General features: G+C 39.5%; 1 protein-coding gene across 2 annotated transcripts in view; it reads right to left on the bottom strand.

Moving 5' to 3' along the window:
* Window positions 1–18619, bottom strand: part of Frmd5 (FERM domain containing) — a 31342-nt gene extending 12723 nt beyond the window's left edge. The window contains exons 1-5 of one of the 2 annotated variants that reach the window (XM_071717775.1): window positions 18159–18619; window positions 8960–9064; window positions 6308–6350; window positions 4142–4318; window positions 1973–2184 (exon numbers count right to left, since the gene is read on the bottom strand). In XM_071717775.1, coding sequence (XP_071573876.1) covers window positions 1973–2184; window positions 4142–4318; window positions 6308–6350; window positions 8960–9064; window positions 18159–18254 — 633 coding nt within the window. In that variant the 5' untranslated portion in view covers window positions 18255–18619. The remainder of the gene's footprint in view (window positions 1–1972; window positions 2185–4141; window positions 4319–6307; window positions 6351–8959; window positions 9065–18158) is intronic. The other variant, XM_071717783.1, reaches the window with a different exon arrangement.
* Window positions 18620–18975: the final 356 nt, after the last annotated feature.

The following is an 18975-nucleotide window of genomic DNA, read 5'->3' as shown; positions in this document are numbered from 1 at the left end:
TAAACGACAGGTGCTACTACTCGCCTCTCATGAGGAGAGTGCAATGAATGCATCGTGACGAATAATAGCGGGTTGTTTTTCTTCGCGAGTGATACAAAACGCGAGATTGTTAGTTCGCCGAGTCGCTTATACATATATCGTAGTTTATTTGTCAGCGAGAGTGTCCCGACAAAGATAACTGCGGTGGTTTCAATGGCACATTGATCGACCGAGACATTAATTAAACAATAGCATGCGTTACACTAGCGGTGTTGAAAGTGTGTCGGTAATGAAGTTAATATTAAAAAGCATTTTATCGTTAGATTATCGCTTGGGAGATGAATCACTTCGTCATTTTGGATAGGTTGCAAGAAAGTTCTTATACCTCGTAAAATAAAAATAACGCGGGACGTTATATAATACATGTAATAACATTGTGGCTCCCCTATTGGATAATTTCGAATTCTAAAATGTTCACTTTTCGACTCATACAAGTTGGAAGGCTATCTGTACGCGGGTTGGTATGTATCACGGTAACAATTGGATAAAGATGTCTCGAGCGAATCCTCAATCGGTTGTCGACGAGGTATAATAGATGCGCTCTCGAGAAAATCCCTCGTGGAAGCGTTTGCTCCTCGTTTGAATATCAATGAACGCTGCTTCATATTCTGCGATATTGGAGGAGACGTCAATGGCAGCTAAAATCAGTTATCTCCGAAAACGTTTCCTATATATACCTTGCAGAACCGTCCAATGAAAAATGAAATCCGCTGCATGAATCGAAATTATTGCAGATTAAATGCGGGCTAAATGATGTAGTGAATGGAAATCTGTATCTAGTATCTTTATGCGCGATGTACGCATTAGCTTATATTAATAACATTTATATTGAAATTTGTAATACTGTCGAATCATGCAACTCAAGTTTTACACATAAAGTGATAACGCAATGACATTCGGAACATTTAATTATCACATAGTAATAATCAAAATGTAATTACATAGATCCAAGTATGTTTGAACGTTCTAAAGCAGAGAAATATCACAGATATCGGATGGCGGAGTAAAAAAGGCCGCCGATTTATGAAACGAACACACAAAGCACGATCGTTCTCTCGCGAGGAAGATAAACCGGTTATGAACTCTTATCGACATAGGCGAGATATATGACTTTTATCCGCGATACCTATACGGCTACATTCGACCATGTTGGAATTTATTAATCCACGTTCATCTCGATCTCAAAACTTGCGACGAAGTCTCGTTATTCTTACACCTGGATTGTGATCTGCACTTTTAATAAGGGTAAAATAAACGATGCTTTTCGCTACATCCTCTGAAGAAACAACTGAGCTCATTTAAAAACTTATTTTTTAATCTTGAAACAATGGAACGATTTGTAATAATAATAAAAAAATTGTAAAACATATAATTCGAAATTTCGAATCTCTAGTTGAGCCAAGCAAGTTACCGAAAGTGCCATCCTATTCTCAATAAATCATTGATTCTTGAATTTTCAAATAAATTTGACAAATAGACGCTCGTAAAAAAACGCGTAAACAGCGTTTATGCGGAGTTTCGTCAAAGGACAACGTCGCTAACGGATTGAAACGTATTGCCGGAAATAAAGAAGGGCGTCATTAGCATCACGAAAGGAAACGACCATGAGAGCTCGCCCGAGTTGGTCACGCTATCAACCCGTTAGCAACATTCAAATTCGTTCCTCGACAATGTGGTCGCCCACATTGTTGTTGGTGATCCGACTACTTCGGATACCATTGAGGCCCGTCTCTCCTCGAGATCTTTCTTTGAAAAGTTCAAATACCAAGTTTCTAGGTTTTCTGTTAGTGATCCCGTCGATTTGCTATTCGCAAACGACAAAGTTGGTACGTATGGAAATAAGAGCAAATCAAAGAACAAATTTCTGAATTGAAAGTCCTTTGACGTTATTCATTCGCTGTTACAAGGAGCGTGCAAGGATAACGAAAATTACCTTGACCAGATGTGGATCTACCGCGTACGTGTCCAATTGCGAGGCTATCCTAAGGAAGTAGTTTTCCGCTTGTTCCGGGGTGAACCCTTTCAACTGAGTCTGATGTAGCTCCATCGCCTTCTCCTCAATCGTCGGCGTCTGCGTCTTCAGCAATTTGTGCTCGGAGATATAGTTCCCTTCGTGGATCTCGGGATCGTAATCCCCCAGTTCACCTGAGAATTCCGGAAAAGAAAGGTCGTGTTGTAAATATCAATCGCCCGTTTCTTCTCATTTCTTATGATATGTATAAATGGAGGGGTGAAAACCACAGTGGTGTAAGTCAAATTTTTAAAAATATTTTTTCGTGTGCATGTGCAATTTATATATTGTATAGATTGCATCTATGCGAGCGAGAAAAAATTTAAAAAAATTTGACTTACACCACTACGACTTTTACCCCTCCAAATATACATACAGAGTTTATTCATTTTACATATATTGATAGAAAAATATCTGAAAATTATGATTGTAGATTTCTAAAATTTAGAAATTTCTTCTTTGTATCTAGTTTGTACAAGAAAAAGTTGCTTAACGGAGGTAATTACGCTTTAAGACGACAATCGCATGACGAATAGTTGGAAAAATGACTGATGCTTATCGCGACTATTACTCATATCACAACAGGGCGTGAATGACCAGATATAAATCGTCTGCGATTGAGAAATGAGCGCTACTTGAACCGGATGTCGAAGACAAATGACAAAAGGAAGCAAACAAATCTCTCGAAAAATATCGAACTAAACTGCGGCACTCCTTATCTTTTCCAACTGATGAGAGAGATCCATGTAAAGAAAGCCATTTTTATTTTGCGAAGAACATACGAGGAATCTGCATGAAAAACGGCCTACTTTAGCAAATAGGGGAAAAGAATAATACTGATCGCATTCCGCTCAGAGGAACGTAAGAACGGCTATCGCCAAGGTCAGCAAAAAGATCCATCGAGGAGCGAATAGTTTTTGTAGTTACCGTCGCGGTTCGCTGAAAGGTGAACGATCTAAGAATTGATGGTCGACGACCGAAGTTTTAATGCAAAGAGTCACGATCGGTAGAAAGTGGCGGGTCACTGATTGGCCCGTTACATACTTCTCAATAACGAGATCGCAAGACAAACAAAAGATTGAATCCGTACTTATATAAGAGGACACCGACTCCGGAAGGTTACTTTCCAGACTAACTTCGATCACAGTCTGAGATTCCGTAAATAGACAGTTGCATTTCTCGCCGGAGCACGAGAAACTAAATTTGACGACATATGTATGCATATACGAATGTATAATTAAAGATACCAAAGATCGATTACAATTGTATCAAGATTGAATATGCGCAACTCTACACTAGCCAATCTAGTATAGCGAAATTGATTAATCTGTATTTAAACAGCCTCCATTATTCAACTACTTACTTCGTAATAGGCTTAATCGCGATTCACGAGAGACGCTGACAGATTTGAATTATTTTTTAATAAACTTCAAAGAAGATAAATAGTCGCAAAGCCACACAATCGTATATTTTACGGGAATGGCGTTGCAGGATCGATATGGACAGCGATCAACGGGCGGGGTGGGTGATACACGATGACCGTGATAGGTCACTGGAAAGGAAATCCTGAATTATGGGATTCCCGAGGTTGAGATAAAGGAATAAATTGACCGTACAGACACATGAAACGGAGAGAAGCTGAAGCTACAGGAACTGTGGCTGCACATGTCATACGCTATTCATTGTTCACAAACCCAGTATTAGATATAAAATCATATTAATCGTTGTAATCGTTGTAATCCTACTAATCTACCAGCTTATAATTATTTAATTCAACTACTGTTCTCAAGAAAAAATTAATTTTGAATTATTTAATTTATAAATTAACATGATTCTTAATAAATAATTTTGATTAACAAAAAATAAGATTTAAATGCATGGAAAATGATAAACGGATGTACGAAGGAAATAAATTCAACAGTCTCTTTTTCATTTACAAAGATGGAGAGCATTCTCGCGTAAAGCTTAAGGGCGGTCAGATGAGTCTTTGCGCTTCGTTGTCTTTTCTGTCGCGAAGACATGATTGTGACGTATAATAAAATCCGAAGATGAGAAATCGGCGAAGGATGACAAGCGGGTTGACAAACTTACTTTGCACGATGCAACCCACCAGAAGCGCTGCTTCACCGGGGCTGCAACACAAACGTCCGTAAAGCAGGTCCCTTTTGAGCTGCTGGTACACTTGATACCTGGTGATCTCCTCCTTTAGCCGCAGAGGATCGGGCGGGTAGAATTTCACGCGAAAGCACAGCAAAATCTCGTGCATGTCTGGAACACAGTGACAGCGAAAGATCGGATATGTTTCAGAGGACCAGCATCTTCGCTTACGACCTGTGTACTTTTGTCGTGCAAGGGAAACGCTACGCTCGCGATCTAACGTCCGATAAGCTTCTCGATATAATTTCACGCGCTTGACCCGAAATATATCTTGTATAATCTTGGTCGCAGATTATTTAATACAAGCATGCTAAATATATATTTATCTCCTTCATACAAACTCGTTACGAATATACGAGTGTTATACGTTACAAACATAAATATATTAACAGCGTAAGGATTTAATTAATAGTACAACTATATAAGTTAATAGTACAAATATTGCTATCGTCGTACACCTCTGTGTATTTCGTAGCATGCTAGCCGTACCGCAAAAATCCTGCACTACCTATTAAACCTTCATTACACATGTATATCATTGTACATTTATTACATAACGACGCGATTTAATATTAACGCAATTAAATATAATTTTATAATGTAAATTTTGAGGTAATTATTCTCAATAATCAATTTTGTGACAGAGCGATATATATATCGATTTCCTCTCTCTTCTCGGAACGACAATCGATACACATGCGATAACAAAGGAAATAAGTAGCATTTGCTAGTATTCCGCGTGTATAAAAACATTTGAGCGAAGACAGAAACGGAAGCGGACGGTGGACTAATGGCTTTGCAAATGGAAACGCGACGTTCGTAAGTTTTCATTTCGAGTGAATTTATGATTATTCTGTCGTATGTGTCTCACGGAGAAACATTCGAGCGTACCGCGCGGAGTCAAGTGGATATTTATTTTATACAAATGAGAGGAACAGCTGGCGCAAATATACACTTACGAACGTATCGCTCGCACCGCGCCGATGCAAATCGGGCTCTACACTCGGCGGTAATATAACATCGCCGCCCCCGTAATGCGAGGTCGTGATCCCATTCGATACGGTATCATTACGGCTCGTTGCCTTCGACAGATATAAGATACTGTCTCTAGCACTGACCTTCCGCAAAACATACGAATATTAAGTAAGTCGGATCAGGTCGCATTTAATCCGTTTTGACTATGATAAACGCGCGTCATATGCGATTTGTAAAGTTACAAATTGTGTTTATGACGTAAATATATCATTAATATTGTCAACTTTACGAGCATTAAAATCAACAGGTACGCGACAAAGACGCTCGTTCGCGGTCCACAAATATCTCTGAGTTCAAAGTCAGCCATTCGAGTTTAATTCCAGTGCAAGGGAAAAATCTCCGCGACTCCTGTCGCACCTTCGATGAGCGCAAGAGTATTTTTTTATTATTCGCCACCACACGCGACATTTAATCTCTTTGTCGAGCGACTTGCGTGATCATCGGGAGGTTTTTTCGGGAAAAAAAAATATCCTGACGCTTTCGGACAGGTCTGCTCCGAAGTCCGTTCAAGTTTACGAGAATAGGCCAGCGGGTCGCGACTGCTTGAAACTTTGATGTGACATCGACCCGACGTAATCGGGCGCGGGAGGGAAAAGTCGTACCTCGACGACGATCGACCCTGCCTCGGTCACAGCTGTTCCGCTGATACCTGCGTTCTCTGGGCGGCGACGTCATTATGGCCGATCGACTATAACGCCTTTACGACAGTATAGACTTATAGAGTTTTCGCGGCCGCGGCAGAACGGGATTGCTCCCCCGAACCTAATAAGACGTTCGCGCGACGTCGATTCGTGCATTTCGAATTACATCCACATCCGTTGTGTCGTTAATTGCCTCGCGTTACACGACCGTTACCGCGAATGAGATGTTTGTTACAACTTGAGCGCGCCTTCGCGGGAGAATGCTCGGTATGCACCTCCTCAAAAACATAATAGAATGAAGAGAGAAACGGTTTTTCGAAACTTTCTTGTCAAAAGATAGCACGATAGTAGTTCAGTTTTATTTAAAAATCCGCGTCGTTCACAAATAAAAGGTAACGTTTGTTAAGTTTCGAATAATACTAACCTTTCACCTGCTTAATCGCCGTTTTCGCTAGGTCCAGCCAATGCTGCAAAATAAAAAATTCGAATATATATAACATAATATATATATAACATAAACACGCTATGGTAGATACGTAAGGGGATTGCAATACCGTTGCGTGCCATGCGAGACTAAAAATTCTTATCATTTATTTATTATCGCTAGTCCATATCCGGCTGTTGTAGTTTAACAAGCATTCTAATGTTTAAGTATTTATATTCGTGACATAAATTCAAGATACTTGAAATAGTATTTTGCCCTCTGTCTGTTTTCTTTCTAAGGTAGCGTGTACATAAGTCAATTCGCGTAACAATCCCGCGGAAAAACAAGAAACAAAGATACGAAGCATGAAATTCGTCGTAAAATTTTGTCGTAATAGTCTCTGATAACACAACCCCCGTAACAACCCCCGCTCGCTTGTACGCATGAGATATTTACCATTGAAAATTACGCCGACGAGGTTGCGCATCCGTTTTAATACCATTTCAGTGAGCCCAGTGAAGACATTAAAGTGACCATTACGTTGGACGTGCTAACGCAAGTGCGTAAAGTGTACGCGGTACCGTCGACAAAGTAGTCGCTTCCACAAAGACTAGTCGTCGTTTCGTGCGACTATTAAATTAGTAGAGATTTACGCGATAAATTTTAGGAATCTATAACACATCGGATCAAGGATCAATTGCACGGAGCAATTTCAGGCTACTCCAAACTGCTCAGTGGATCCATTCGAGAGGATAAAGCGGATCGTGAATAGCTCTATAGTTCACCGTATATCTCTTTAAGCCCCTCGTTTAAAATGGCCACCCTTTAAAAAAAATATAGATCTCGGCAGGCGCTGCTCAGGGTAGTAACAATCGATACAATTTATCATCCTCGAGGGATTTGTAAGTACGGGTCTCTTTCGCGGTTCATTGTCGCTTATCGAGTATAAATGCAAATTCTAAAAATTGTCGCACTGCGCAAAATGCGATGAACGATTATTTACAATTTCCATTAAAAACAATTCCCGTTCGTACGACATGAATTCAATTGCGAGCCGAAAGAACAGCGGGAGCTGTGCATGCCTGAGGATAGGGTGCGGCGCGTTAATGTTTAAAGAAGACGGCGATAGAGCCGTTTGCGGACATCCGGACGAACAATATCGATTTCACCGGGCCTTAGGAACCAAAACTCGGCAAGATGTTGTTTTATATCGAGATCGCCAGGCTACATGTCTTCTGTTGAAGAACGCGGAATAAAAATTATTGCACTAAGTTATGTAGGGTTTCGCGCATATTCTCTCGAGTTTATTTCGTATTTTAACGACTATATATGTAGTTCGCTCTGTAAGATGATAATTTCTTATAAAAGAAAATTTAAAAATATCTTTGTTAAATATCAATTTAAATACGACGGAAAGACTCGAAAAATTACTGTTACTCTATATCGTAAAAGATATTTTAATCCCTCAGATTTGCATTAAAATTAACATGATTTTCATCCTGAATTAAATCTTCTACAACTGAAATTAAGATCGATGTCTTTTTCCGGCGCACACGTTCACTCATAGGTATTTAAGTGAAAGTGCGCGTTTATTTCAGATAGACCAGTTCTTCAGGAATGCCCGTAAAAAAACCAGCAAACGTGAGAAAATTCTCCTCTTCTGAAGTTTTGCTTAACTGAATTACGATTTAATAACGTATCTAATGATTGACTTTTGTTCAAAATAATGACTGTGGAATATACAATGTGTGTATAACTTTTACGCAAAATATCCTATCTATTATTCTTTCTTTTCCTCAATTTCGATCGTTATTAATTTCAATGTGACATGAATATCGCTGATATATTCGCATGTATATACGTGTAAAATGTCGTATGTACGTGTATTTAAATACATATTTCCAACGCGTTTGCAGGTCTTCGTGACGATCGAACATTTATGGGGTAAATTAGATTTGTACCCTCTGGCCCTGGAATCGCGGCGATCGATGCGTTGAAACGCACCGTTGGCGTTGTACGGAACGATATAAATATTATTTCAAGATCGATAACAAATCTTTTTGCCCTCTTGTATCTTATTCAAGTAAACTTTGTAGCAGCAATTACTACGGCAGGCACGATAGTTGTATCGGTTTCATGATAAATTAAATTAATATGTCCTTTTTGGAAATAAAAATTCAATCGCGTAAGTTTTAATTTGGAATATTACGGAGAGGAACGGAATAAATGATTAAGCTATTAACGCGTGTTCGTGAGCGAAGTACAATAGTGTACTACGGTGAATCGTTGGTATTTCAAGGCACGCCTATTTTTAAGTCCTCCGGAATTACACCGATGACCTAAGAATAACGATTACGATGGAGTGTACGGCGCATGCCATGCCGTTCCAGGTGTTAGTAGAGCGAATTTAATTGCGTGACAGAGATCTCTCTGTCTTCCGCAAACATGTCGACCATTCTCTAGAGTAACATTTAGGAAAAAAAACAAGCTGTAATTATACGAATACTTTGTGTCGCGAAAATTATATACTTGACTTTGACTCGCTCGCAAAGATATCCTGAAGAGACAAGATATGCAAAAAAACTATGACGTCTTGGGAGCAGCATTTCTGTAAGAATTCACCGTTCTATAGATGCAAATTTTTTCCCTTACCCTTTCCCTTTCTTTATCGACGTAGCGAAGCCCGAAGTAGTCCATCTCCAAAATGTTGAGCTGCTTACACACATATTCGAGGATGTATCGTCCTTTTTCTTGTGGCTGCAACAGAAAAAGAATCGTCATTAGACGTAATCAGTCCTTTTATGCTTATCTTGTTTCCTCTGCTTTATTTTTCATGTGGAAAAGAAAAACGCTGGGGAGCAAACAAAAAGAAAGGTGTATTGTAGTAGAGGTAGCCTTACATTTAAGGAAACTTGTAATACTTTAACAGTCACTTCTCTCTCTCTCTCTCTCTCTCTCTCTCTCTCTCTCTCTCTCTCTCTCTCTCTCTCTCTCTCTCTCTCTCTCTCTCTCTCTCTCTCTCTCTCTCTCTCTCTCTCTCTCTCTCTCTCTCTCTCTCTCTACAAATAACGATTTCCAATATAAATATTGAACACTGTTGGAAAATTTTTGTAGGTTTGTTAAAAAAGGTCCTTGTTAAAATTTTTGTGTAAAATAATCAACACATACATGTGTAGATTTAACATATGCCTGCTATGTTAATTGAACTAAACAAATTTAAAATGTAAAATTATTAAAATAATTTAAAGAATATGTTAAAGTAACACAATTTGAATGTATTTATTAAATGTGTTAAAATTTACAAAAAAAGAGTGTTGATTTTACTCTATAACAGAAGTGGGAATAAAAATTTACAGAATAAGAATGTTGATTTTATCTTACAATCTTAACTTCAACATAAAAGTTATGTTAATTGTACACATAATTAACGTCAAATTACGATCAGAATTACATTTCTTTTCTGTTGAAATATTTTAACATAGTATCGGTGTTACCATTTAACACATCCATATTATGTTAAATTAACACAAAAATTTGAGTGGACCGTTTGGGACATGCGATTTATGTTATATTTAACACCAAATTTTCCAACAGTGAACGCAAAATTATGTAACTGAGAGATACCATATAATTTTAACACATCGCGTGGAGACGCAAAAGGTGTGAATAAATTTCTCCACAAGCGACTTCCGTATTTCTGAAACGGAAATTTCTATTTAAAAAAAGTAGTACGGGTTTTACTCCGTCTTTTTCTAATCTTTATGCAAATGCGAATCAACGCTACTTGATTCTGTCGCGATTCCTGGACGGGGAAAACGACGAGATGTGGCGCGTACAGCGCGTGAAATACCGGAAGTCCGCGATAAAAGACGGTTGAGGAAATCTCTCGTTTTCATATCCGCGCGAGTATCTGAAACGCTATATGCGTCTACAAGTATCCGTGCAAGCATATACGATTCTTACACGTTAAAATTATATATTCAAACTGCATTATGCATGCACATGCGAACAATACCAATTTCAACTCTGTTCTTATCACAATCTATGATAAACAAATAGTGTCTTTTTTGTACTTTTATAAATAAAGCACCTTACAGTTGAGATAATGCTACAAAAATGTAAGCTATAAATCAGGGATCTCGACGCCTTTGTGACATACTACTTTCCTATTTTGCGGAAACGGAACACGTGCTCTAACGTGGCTTTCGCAACCAAGTCACACGAATGTTTTCCGGGGTCGTCAACCTTCAATTTTAAATGTTATCTTTACTTTTAATTGTCTTTTTTCGAACGTCAATCCATTAACGCATATTTTAGTTTTCATAATATTCAAATCCGATGAGGATTGCTTCTTCGATACGTTAAACATGATATGTTATCATGCACGAAGCAAATTGGAAAATACATATAATAACATATGAAATAATATGTCGCTTGAAGCATTTTAATACGATTAACGATAGCATCGTGCTGATATATTGCAAGAAAAAGATAACACCGGGATGGCTTCCGACACGTATTATATACACTACAGATTATGTAAAAAAAAATACTCAGTCGTGATCTCTCTGCAACAAAAACTCGGATAGGATGGACAAAATCGCTGCAATTATTAAGTGTAATAGCTCCGTAATCACGAGTTAAATATCAACCGATGCGAGGTCACGGACAAAAAAACCAACGACGGGAAAAAATATTATTTTCTCGTCTTTACGTAAGCTGTATACAAGATTTGATGTAACAGCATTATTTGCATTTTAGAAGAAGCCTCATTGAGCGTAAAAGAATTACATCTATGTATTACTAGCGTCAAAATAATTGGCACTATTTTTAATAACTCTTGGAACGCATTTCTACAATTCGATAAAAGAAATTTACCTTCTAATTGTATTCGGAATACAAATTCTCCTATGCGCGGAGCATTCGGAGAATCACTGAGCACCAGATATGTCTCGACCATTTTGACACTGACCGAGCACAAAGTCATTATTACTATTATTAGTCGTTAACACGAGCAATTGATAAAAATGCATTCTTCTTACAGTCAGTTCTTACAGTTATCTCTTTTACGTTCGTCCGCTTTATCCATTGGTATTCAAAGTGACTACTTTGCGTCGCGATGTAGAGCGCATGCAGTGCAATAGAACGCGAAATGCACTATACATTTTTGCAAATGCCTTCGCGAGCCACTATTAAATAAACCATTCCCGTGATGGCGAGGCGCCGAAATGTCACGTCCCGAAATAACTCTATACTCGTATCGAGAATCAAATTGAATATTTCAGCGTAACATTCACGACGGCTTGGACTTGGGCTTGAGCTACTACGGTCTTACTATACAAGTCGTAAGATGGTCAGAAATACGAGGGGGATGCGCACGGGAGTTTTTCACGAAGACGAAGACGAAGACGAAGACGCCGCGCCGCGGTCGTTTGCGCGGCAGTCATCCCGGGCACGTCGAGTATTTTTAACGGCCCTTACGTGTGTCAAGGACCACGCGACAAACCGTGCACGTCCGAAGTGCACCGCGGGTCCTCTCTTTGTTCTACATGGAAGCGTCTGGCGTTTCGCGAATTACCGAGAATGTACAAGGGACAGGGGACTCGATGTGTAGCATTATTGTATATTAATAAGAGCGAGCTCCGGCAGTCCCTCGCGAGTTATTTACTCGCTCAAGATTGATGGCAACGCGTACAACACGCTATACCTGCGCACGATGCAGTACTCTTACAACGAAGACATAAATCGCTTGTAGTGCTTGTACGCGTGACTTGAATCCGGAATGGTGATACGAAATGAGTATTAATCGGGATCACTATATACAGAAAGATTACCGAAAAAATGCTACAACCGACAAATTTCGAGCGTGAAATACATCACGATGAGATATCGTGAGATGAGAGAATATGTATATATAGCAATAAGAGTTAATTAGTTACGTTAGAATGTCATCTACTTTATACAATTATTATTTTTTTAATCACTATTTTCAAATTACGAAAGCGTTTTTTTCACTAAAAGTTGGATACTTTTGGAATTTTATAAAAGGAAAACTGAAATTCAAGCGTCATATTTTTCGTACATTATTGAAGAGAAACAGAAATAGAACGCAGAAAATTACTTGCGACAAATTTGTATACTTGACATTATCTAAAGTAATATAGTCAGAGGTACAAGGTTACATTAGCTTCTTTTAAACAGAACCTACATTTTATGACTATAATTTCAAAGTAAATTCCTAGCATAAGTAGAATTGGTCTTTGCCACGTGCAGTAGTTCAAGATCGAATGAGTCAACCATCAAATTTCAACACGGCGAACCTCATGAGCTCTCAAGTGACTTCTAACCTTTAGTTTTATTAATTCTCTCTGCAGTTACATTGTGGTAACCATTTAAACCATATTAAAGAAATAGATAAGCGCGAATAGAGCATTTCAATTATATTAAAATCCAGTTATCATATTAAGTCATCATTTCAGTCTCTTGAGGTAAATGCCAGTGAAGCGCTCTTAACGTGAAATACGATGGCGCGGTACTTCGCATTGCGATGAGAAAAGATCTTCCGATCTCGTTATTTGGATACTAATGATTATCGGATATTAACGGATTTACGGCAAAGCAATACGAGTAGTTAAACGGTAAATTAAAGCTATGAATAATAAACGAGCGCGAAACATAATTATGGAATACAGAATGCCAGTGAACGCGTGCATACGAATGAAGTATACAAATTTCACTTAATCAAAGGATTTGCATACATTGGCCGGAAATATATACGCAGTGTCAAGGAACGCGAGATAATCGATATCAAAGAATATCCAAGTGCTTGCTGTTCCAGGTTGCTGTTTCCAAGTTATTTATATTAGTTATTTTCGGATATACATATCGGTGAGTTTAATGTATTATAAAAACGTGCGAAGCGCTGTCGACTTGTGTTGACCTTGCATCCTTGGAGATCGTTGCGCTCGCACAAAAAAAATCGCAGGAAGCTCTTATCGATCCTCATCGAACTCCATCGACACGTGTATTCGACTCGTCCAAAATATGGAGGGAAAATGACGAATGAAAAATACATAAGTACGTATGAATAAGCATTTTCTTGAAGACGCTTGAGACGCACGAAGTAAAGTTTAAGTTTCAATGCGCAATTTCTGCTGCACGAGGAGCGTACCTTAAGCTTGGTCGTGAGAACGAGAGGCATACTTTAAATTCTTTGCAAAGCTAATCCGAGCTACGCAACTTTCCAAACTTACCTTTGTAACATCTATCGCATAAATATAACAAAAGAGGAATGGTAAACGATATATGAGCATATGAATAGATAGTCAAAGGCTGTTTTTACTGTCCGTGCTACATAATTAAATTTATATCATTATTATTGAAACTTTCAACTCATTTATCAGTCTCGTCTACCATCCGTTCAAAATTGTTTATTTAATCAAAAATTTATTTTCTCGGTTACTCGTCATAAATCAGGCCACGTTTCCGTTAAATTTATTTTATTTTTCTTTGAACGTAGTGATTTCTTTCTGTTTGGATACCGCGTTCAATATGTAAGGATCTATTTTATATTTCCATAAGGGAATTTGTAAACCTGTAAAGGCCTTTAGAAAGTTACCAGTTTCAAAGCACAAAGTCGATCAACAATTGCACGACATCAATGCCGGGGAATTTACATTTATCGGTAATAATTCAAGTGCCTCCGCCACGTTGACAGGGAGTAGGAAGAACTATAAGAGAACGGCTATCATTGATTCGCAGCCTAGTGACCCTGTACCTCCAGACACGGTGGCTCTTATAGACATTGTTGTTTGCGAAGGGAGATCTGTCTGTTGAACTTCGTACTTGCGAGTGTATAATCTCAACCACGAGATCGACTTTGCGGAACCATAACCATTCTATATGAACTGTCCGAATAAAATCGATGAATCGTGTAGAATGTGTAGATAAACAGGATTGTTGCCATGCGTATGAAGAATGTTTATTCCATATGAATCATATCTGATCATACTGAGCAAAAGCAAGGATATTACGCCACGAATAGGTGCAAAATTGAAAAAGTAAATTAATCCAAATAGAATTCCACGTCTTGTCTGCTGCCGCTGCCATTAATTAAGTATTCCTTCAGGTGAGCATCATCGATTCCTAACATATTTCACTTGTCGTTGATTGTAACCGTGCTATAGTCCCGATTTTTCGAGATAAAACTTTACGAAAGTATACGCAAGATTTAAATCATTCATGTACATGACAATATAATGGACTTTGCAAAGTTGCGTAATATAAATATAAATCAAAATATATGGGTGACGCGAGCTTTCCCAAAAGTTAATCCGCACACTTTCATCTCGCGGTTACTCCGACAATTCTTCGTCTTATTTATGATGCATACCGACATTTACTTTGGCACGGATCACATTGTTGCCGTTTGAAAAAGGTTAAGGATTATTATCGGCTTTATTTTGAGGACGAGATTGAACGCGAGACAAGGCGAGCGTGCATAATATCAGCGAAGCTTTTTAAGACACTTTTAGGCATGAAATGACGTCGTCCATACCGCAATTTACGGCTATCAGCGAGCCAAATGGACCGCACTAATACAGCGAGAACAAATAATGACCTAGTATTCACTCGCAAATCGGATTATACCGTAACTTTCATCGAATGGCGCAAAGAAATCGCAGTAAAGGGGAAATTTTAACTCTCCGTAAAATTATAAGTTCACATCCCATTTTTCATTATTAAACTTACACCGTAACGGATAGCGTAGCGACTTTACCCTGAGACACTTTGTTACACTTATGAGATGGAAATGAGAGATAAATATGCAAAATTAAAAAGGAACAAAAAGAAATATATCCCGCGACACAGATACTTAATCAAATATTTTCAATTTTATTTTTGGCGAGCTGCAACTATCGTGTAGCGTGTAACGTTATAATGGGTATATGGAGATCATGCGTTTCTCGTTGAATTTATAGCATCATGCATTTCCATTTTCATAGTCAAATTCCATATAAAATATATAGAAATCATATTCTTTTAAAAGATTAATTTCTTATTCGTAAAAAGTGATCGAATAAGAATATTCTCTTTATGATTATATCGTTAATTTCTGCATAGATATACTTTTCGCAAAGAGCATGCGAATATTCGAATTATTCCTCGTTCTTGCCTCTATTCTCGCCGTTGATAAAAACCTTGAAAAACGAATCAGTGAGAATGTATACCGTTTAAAAATATACTGGCAGTAGCTCTGCGCTACCTAGTACCTAAAACAATAGCTGTATCAATAGTCAACAAAACCCCGATTTTATTGGCTTTTAATGTACGCAATAACCAACCCTGTCTCTCCAATCGTCATCATCCGTTCAGAGCTTAAATCCGAACCGATGGCTTCCCACCCTCCGTCGTATCGTTTCGATTTGGCCGATTGCCAATTATTCCGTCGTAACATTCACGATGTGACGTATCGTTGAAAGTTGAAACACGTACCATCCCCTGTTTTCTGCGCCCGCAAAGAGTGCACCGTTGCACGCCTAATGAAGAGAAACGAACCGATCGACATCGATGCGACTCTATTTCCGGATATCCTGGAATGAGCGATAATCCCGTGAGTCCCGGAAGAGAATATTCGCGCGAATGGGGGATGCGGATGGAAGGAGAGCGGGATCATCTGTATCTGGTTTTCGATGACTCGCCTTTGGGGATTTCAATGCGAAACGCGATATGCGCTAATTCTATGGTTTACGACGAGAGAGGGGAGGGAATAACAAATGTTACAACGTACAAGTAACACACGAAATGTTGGGAATGATATGAATTTATCGGAATATTCCGCAGCTACTTGCGTAACCGCAGACCGCGGAGACTTAAATAGTGATTGCTCCTGAAAGACGTAACGTGTGGATCGATAGAGAATTATTAGGTGAAATTACAGATTTCAGGAAAGCTATCTCGCGCGCATGAAAACAATGCGAAACGCCTTACAATATTAATCGATATGTTAACAGTTAAAAATTGAATCAAAGAAATTTTTACTCAATATCTTGACGTTTCCGGCTTTGTGCGCGGAGCGTTGGGCTAAGGTGACTTGCGAGCGCGAACATCTCGAGAGAGTTTTTGACAAGGTAGACCGCGTGCACAGGCGACTTTCTGGAATCGATCCAAGCCCGGAGTACTGTCGCTGCGATTAAACGTCAAAAGGATCCACGGTCGCGATACGGAGTCACGGTTCGACCCCTCTCAACCCCTGCGTCCCCATCAACGGTGCTCAAATCATGCCCCCCAATCACGAACGAGAAACACGATGAAAGGTACGAGCGACACGTGGAGCAGATGCAGAACGGAAAAATGATCGGTCGGATATGTGTGTGTCATGTGTGTGTGTGTGTGTATCTCGAAACGAACGTTATAATCAATAATGGGGAAAAGCGTATATTTCAACAAATGCGGGTATATCAGATCAGAAAAATACAGAACATAAAAATACAGAATACATTTGTACGTGCATCCATAAAGAACAGACAAACAGAGGTGAGATAATGCAAGTCATAACAACAAAGTTCGCGCCGTATGAAAGAAAATATCAGAATGCTCGTACTTGAAGAATATATCTCAATAAAGATGATGTTTGTTGCGTTTTTTATTTTCTCTCGCGCGTTTCATAAATCTTCAAGAAATAAATCTGATTGTGAGTCTATCGTAATGTCGCTTCGAATTTCCGAACGATGCGGTAATCATCGTGACATCATCGTGTCGGAAAAGAAGAAATACGTACTTGTCATATTTCCACTCCCTCTTTTTTGCTCTTTTTCTCTTATATCAAATAAAATACGATACATTCAAATATGTCCTTAATGCCGTCATTTTAAGCGACATTAATTCAGTACTATAATTTAATGAAACATATGATAAGATACTATCGGGGTTGTATAATAATCTATTAAATTCATCGAAATTTCATTAATGTACCAAGCACCCGCCATGCCAAAAACATTATCATTTGCTAGCCATGGAAAAACATTGGAGAAAAACATCGCTTTATTCAATATATCACTCAACAAACTTAAACAAGAAAGAGCACATTTGCAGGAGTAATTTTAGATAGAAATTATAACCAATTGCGTATTTATTGTTACATTATGTCAAATTGTATATTTGAAAGCGTATCCCGCTTTTCGCACGTTATTTTTAACGACACATTCTCTTCAATCAGTTTGAATGTCCCTTCGAAAAAATATCGAGGCATCGGTAATTTTTTAGCTACGACGAATTGAAAAAGAAAGCTTTCAGCTATTTTTAGATACAATTCTAATACAAATCTCAATCATAAAAATATATGGCGCTAAAGATTCGAAATAGCAATAAATGATGATCTCCCTTGAAATTTTCGCTAAGAAAACTGCAAATTGATTGAGGAATATGTAATTGAGGAAGAATGCGTGAGAAGTGGGACAGTTTTTCAAATTTTCCAGAATCGCAATTGCACGGCGAAATCGCGCGCGTTGCGACAATCGCGTTAGGATCTTTTCACCCTCGTTCCTGTTCTTGTTCCGGCAAGGACCAAGTACCGAAATCTTAGCGAGTACTTGGACGCTGGAAGGGTAAAAATCCAAGTATCAAGGATTTAAATGATAAACAGCTCTCGGATCTTGTTCAGTTCGATGCAGTTCGATACCCGATACTCGTGAATGACAGCGCGCCCGCGAATGAGAGGGAAAGAAAGAAAGAAAGAAAGGAAACCGCACAGGGGTAGCGAGAGAAGAAGCAGAACGGAGCGGAGCGGAGCGGATCGGATCGGATCGGAGCGGCGCCGCGGCGCCGAGCGGTGTACGCGTAGCGCTCTCACCTGAAAGTCACAGTAGATAATTTCGTTGTCGTCGAACAGTCGAATAGTGGCGCGATGCACCACCGTCACGTCGCTCTTGCTGCCGAATTTCAACATTTCTGCCCTCAAGTCGCCACCCAAATTATCCCCCCGGCCGTCATCGTCCCTTCCCCCACAGCACCACACACTGCCCGTTTATTAATCGCGGCACGCGCCACCGTCGTCGTCGTCGTCGACGCCGGTCGTCGTCGTCGTCGTCGTCGTCGTCGCCGCCGCCGCCGCTGACGCGCGACCGTACTCCGTATTAATCGGCGAGCTGGCACGGCACGGCGCGACGGCACGGTTGCACAGCGGTGAACGACGACACATCACCGTAGCGGAAGAACGCGAGGCTGTCTGTCAACCAGTTCGTCCCACTGCTTCGCCCTGCGCCGCCGCCGCGGCCAACGCGGCGATGCCACGTCTCCGCCTCCGCCAGCCGCTTCGCGGCCCTCGCGCCGTTGCCGTTTCCACTTGCCTGTCATGGCGCCGCGTCGCGTCGCGCGCGCGCCGGAATTCGATTTGCCGCTGAATGCTGATTCTGCAGGAGCACTCGCGGTAAGCGAGCTACTGCCTTCGAGTCTTCGAGTTCGAGTCTCGTCAGCTTGCCGTGAAATTTGTCAAATATACTTTTAAATGAGTACTCAACATACTCGACTATTGCTCGATTAATAACGAGTTTGTAAATTAGTCGTTACTCTGAAATAATTTAACTCCGAAAACTCGCGCCTAAAAATAAACGTGAAATCAATCATGCAAACACTCGAAGCTTTCCCCGTAACTATCGCTATATATTCGA

Source organism: Temnothorax nylanderi, unplaced genomic scaffold (genome assembly GCF_030848795.1).
Source record: "Temnothorax nylanderi isolate EJ_2023f unplaced genomic scaffold, tnyl_v1.0 TNYL_tig0006_pilon, whole genome shotgun sequence".
Lineage (NCBI taxonomy): Eukaryota > Metazoa > Arthropoda > Insecta > Hymenoptera > Formicidae > Temnothorax > Temnothorax nylanderi.
The sequence above is the reverse complement of the archived record's forward strand: the minus strand, read 5'-3'. Positions and strand labels throughout refer to the sequence as shown.